The sequence below is a fragment of the Gossypium hirsutum genome, chromosome D07 (genome assembly GCF_007990345.1).
Source record: "Gossypium hirsutum isolate 1008001.06 chromosome D07, Gossypium_hirsutum_v2.1, whole genome shotgun sequence".
Taxonomy (NCBI): Eukaryota; Viridiplantae; Streptophyta; class Magnoliopsida; order Malvales; family Malvaceae; genus Gossypium; species Gossypium hirsutum.
Genome location: NC_053443.1, coordinates 4,994,299 through 4,998,179, shown reverse-complemented (window position 1 = coordinate 4,998,179; position 3,881 = coordinate 4,994,299). Strand labels below are relative to the sequence as shown.

General features: G+C 34.1%; 1 protein-coding gene across 1 annotated transcript; it reads right to left on the bottom strand.

Moving 5' to 3' along the window:
- Positions 1-580: 580 nt before the first annotated feature.
- On the bottom strand, positions 581-3,657 carry LOC107953648 (uncharacterized). Its single transcript, XM_016889017.2, has 3 exons — positions 3,444-3,657; positions 3,243-3,331; positions 581-906 (listed from the first exon to the last, which is right to left on the bottom strand). Exons 1-3 carry the CDS (start codon positions 3,468-3,470, stop codon positions 759-761), a joined length of 264 nt encoding a protein of 87 aa, XP_016744506.1. The 5' UTR covers positions 3,471-3,657; the 3' UTR covers positions 581-758.
- Positions 3,658-3,881: the final 224 nt, after the last annotated feature.

Sequence of the window (3,881 nt, the reverse complement as noted above, 5' to 3'; positions counted from 1 at the left end):
TCAAGCGGATCTTCAAACTTAAATGTATGACCCTTAATCAGGTCTAATCCATGCTTTGCTGAAATTCAAGAAGCACAACATTTTTATAGGATAATAATTCGAATCAGATTGCCTTAAGGTTGTTAATGTGTTGGCCTCTTCTTGTTTAGTATTATAATTAGTGATTGTTTAATGTTGAAAGACTCGCATCTGTCTTTCCTTCGAACACGCGACAGGATGCTAGCTGCTCTAAGGTAGCTCTGTTCTATGTAAACCGATTCTCTTGGGATGTTCCCTCCACTATTTCTTCCATTTCGATGAGTCTTGAAGATCATAAAAAACAGATTATTGTATTTAGATTGTATTTCTATTTGCAGAACCGACGAGAAAACGAGTCTAATACAACCCACATCACCTTGGAGCCAAAGAACAGTAATATCTTAGCTAAATCATAAAATTCCCAGAAAATGTCAATAAATCGTTAAAAATTACCACATCCATACTCTACCTAATGAGGCAAATCCAGAACCCATAATTGCCCACTTACCAAAATCATATTATTGCAAATAAGGGTCATTCATTTAAGCTAAAACAACACTTCTTCGAAAAATCCACAACACCTTTTATTCTCTTAAAAAACACACCTCATCCAAGTGCAAAACCAACACAAATTTGCATCACAGTCAGCAGAAAGAAAGGGCAAAACTTGGTATTGATTGAATAAGACTTAGTTCTTCTATTTTTTTATTTTAGTTTCAGCATAAAGCAAGAGTGAAGCCTCACTTTGGGTCAGTGAAGAAGCTGTTGATACTGGGCATGATTTCTGGCGTCTTGTTGCGGACATATTTTCTCAAGAAATGTTCAGAATATTTTTCTCCCTCAGCAAAGTTGTCCAAAACCCCAGCAGCCCTGTTCTCCTTGGTTACCCTGTGAAAATCAATATATTCAACAGTTTAATTGATTCTCTCTCACAATCTTTCACTAATACCCAAAAAGACAAAATTTGGCTTGATAATTTGCCAATTTGCTTATTTTTTTTATTTATTCACTTTTTAAAAGCAAAATAAGTTTTAATTTTCCACTCATTCGTGTCGACATAGACATGGAACTGTACAAAGGGCGAGCAGGAAGTGCACTGTAATAGTGTATACCCGGGTTTGATTCCTCTCTAGGGAATCCCTGATCAGTAATAAAAAACAAATTGGATGGACCGATTGACTTGAAAAATCAATGTTGCAATTATGAAAACATCTCCAGGTGGCATTCTGTAATCTCGACAAGTAGCATTCCTCATTACGTGTCAAAAGAAGAGATGAATTTTGACAAAGATGGTTCAATTATAAAAGGAAAAATCCCTTTGTAAACCTACCCCATGATTATCGTTAAATGAAAGTAGACTTATATTTGATTTAAAGGTGATATCAACTTTCACTTGAAACCACATGTATATGGCCAGTACCACCAACAATAGATACAAACCCATTATAGTAGTAAGAACAGCAGCTTTCACAGCTACAACAAAAACAACAATAACAGTAGCTTTCATACTTTCACAACAATAATAGTATTCACAACTCCCTCAACTAGACAACTACAGCAGCAGCTTTCCCAATTACTTTCACAAGTAGAACAAAAGTCGTAGCTTTGCTGAATACGGCAAAGATAACTTCCTTAGCTACAACAAATGTTTGGGACATGATTGGTGGTCCTGTTTATGTTTAAGGTCCAGTCCAGGGCCATCGGGCAAAGGTGAGGATTTCTTTGCTCTTTTAATTGTTTTTTAGATTAAAATAAAGTAATATGATTTTTTTATTATTTTTTTTTGAGGTAATAGGTTCTTTATCTTGCTGATATGTTTTATGATTTAGCTAATTTGTTCACATTTGATTCTTGAACCTAAACTTTATGATTGAGGACATTATAGGAAGTGATTATCGTAGGTTATTCTATTTTAAGTATATCGTATTGTTCAATGTTTTGCTTTTGCAATTGGTTAGATTTAGCTTCCATACATAGTCGCCAATGATTAATGCATGTCATATAAATATACAAACATATAAAGAACTCGAAATCGAAATGATATTGAATCATATCCTAGGAGAAATTTAGATTATATAGCTCTCTTATGAATCAGTATAATTTCTTTAGTCATCCGAAGTTCGTCAAATAATGTAATTCTTACCATGTTATCCTATCCCTTGATCTGTCCTATCTCTTTGTAATACTTTGCTATGAGCTCTTTAGAGAAAGATATGTGATCTTATCTAATGATCAAACCGAAGATATTACTGATTTAGATTTCAAGAGAGGCAACTAAAATCTTTGTCCCATGCTGATTTAGGTTCTTCAAAAAGATGATAATACTAGCTTTCTTCTTGATTTCTGTCGCCTTTACTCTTGATCTTCTTGATCATGCAATGGCAAGTATAGCAACTTCTTACAATGCATGATAAGATGAATGTTTCAAGTAAGCTATTGTGGTCATTCCATCCGATTGGGGTTTTTCTTCCAATTCTATCAAAATCCCTAATGGATTCAAAAAGTGGAAGCGCTTCAAAGTGCCTAAACTGCTGACGGTTTAAGTCGAATTTGTTATAGGCCATTTATAGAGACGATTCCACAGCTTGAGCTACCAATGGCATATAAGTCATGACACAACTGGAAAATTGAAGAGCTTGCATATGGTTTAACTCGATTTATTATAGGTCATTTATAGAAAGAGCTACTACTTGAGCTACCTATGGCATATACCTCATTTATGAGGCAATATGCAAGTTATACTCAAGTGGTAGCATCCTCCCTGTGATTGACCAATATGCCATAGCTCATTGGTCGTAGATCAAGACCACCAAGCACAAACTCTTCAATTTTGACACTTTATCTATTTCGGCACTCCTTCCTTATGAATCTACCACCAAGAGTATCAGTAAATTTGAAGCAACCCCCCCCCCAAAAAAAAAGAACAATATGTTGAATTTGCTGAGTGCTAGCAACTCTCAACAATGATTTGTATGAAAGGTATAAAAACATTAATCTCAAATGTGCTATTAATAAATCTCCAACAAATTTCCATATATTTAATAAATAATCATAAGCGTTTTATATATGTTTTATATATTAGAAATTTTGTATTCTATATTCGTATTGAATATAAATCAAACATAAAACACAACGAATATTTAAAAAAAACCTATAAAAAGGCAAACTAGCTTATATATAACAAAAATCATAAATATATTAAAATATGAAAAGGAGAGAAAGACCTGACTTCAGGGTTGATGCAGATATTTCGCACCAACTGAAACCCGCAGATTCCGACAGCAACACCTACGGCCGCGAACAGCGGATACACCTGCAAAGCACCCCCAAATCCCCGTTTTTTCTTATTAATTCATCAGATCTGACAATCTACTATAACCTATAGAAAAAAGTGAAATGGACCAACGACATGAATCTGAGCTTACCTCAGGCCTCAACCATCGATTTGCCATCGAGTGCACAGTAAGGACGCGAAATCAAAGCGATAGATAAGCCAAAGAGAATAGAGAAAGAGAGCTTTGAAATTAAGGGAAAAAAGGAAGACAACGGGAAGAAAAGACTACCTTTTATCTGGATGACTTGTTAGGGCATATTCTATTTCTTTTTTGCTTTAAAATAATTATACGCGGTTGAACCTAATTGGTTAGGAAAGAGCGGTAACGTATGGGATTTATCCAATCTGTTGATGCCGCGTGGATTGCAGTGCTCTTTTCGAGGCTATTGCAAAAAAAAAAAAAAGAGATAATATTAGGTTATTGATATATAATAGAAGGAAAATGTTTATTTATTATATATCTATTATAATAGCTAGATTTAAAATTAAAATAGCTTACACAAATTGAAATTTCAAATAAAAAAGACAA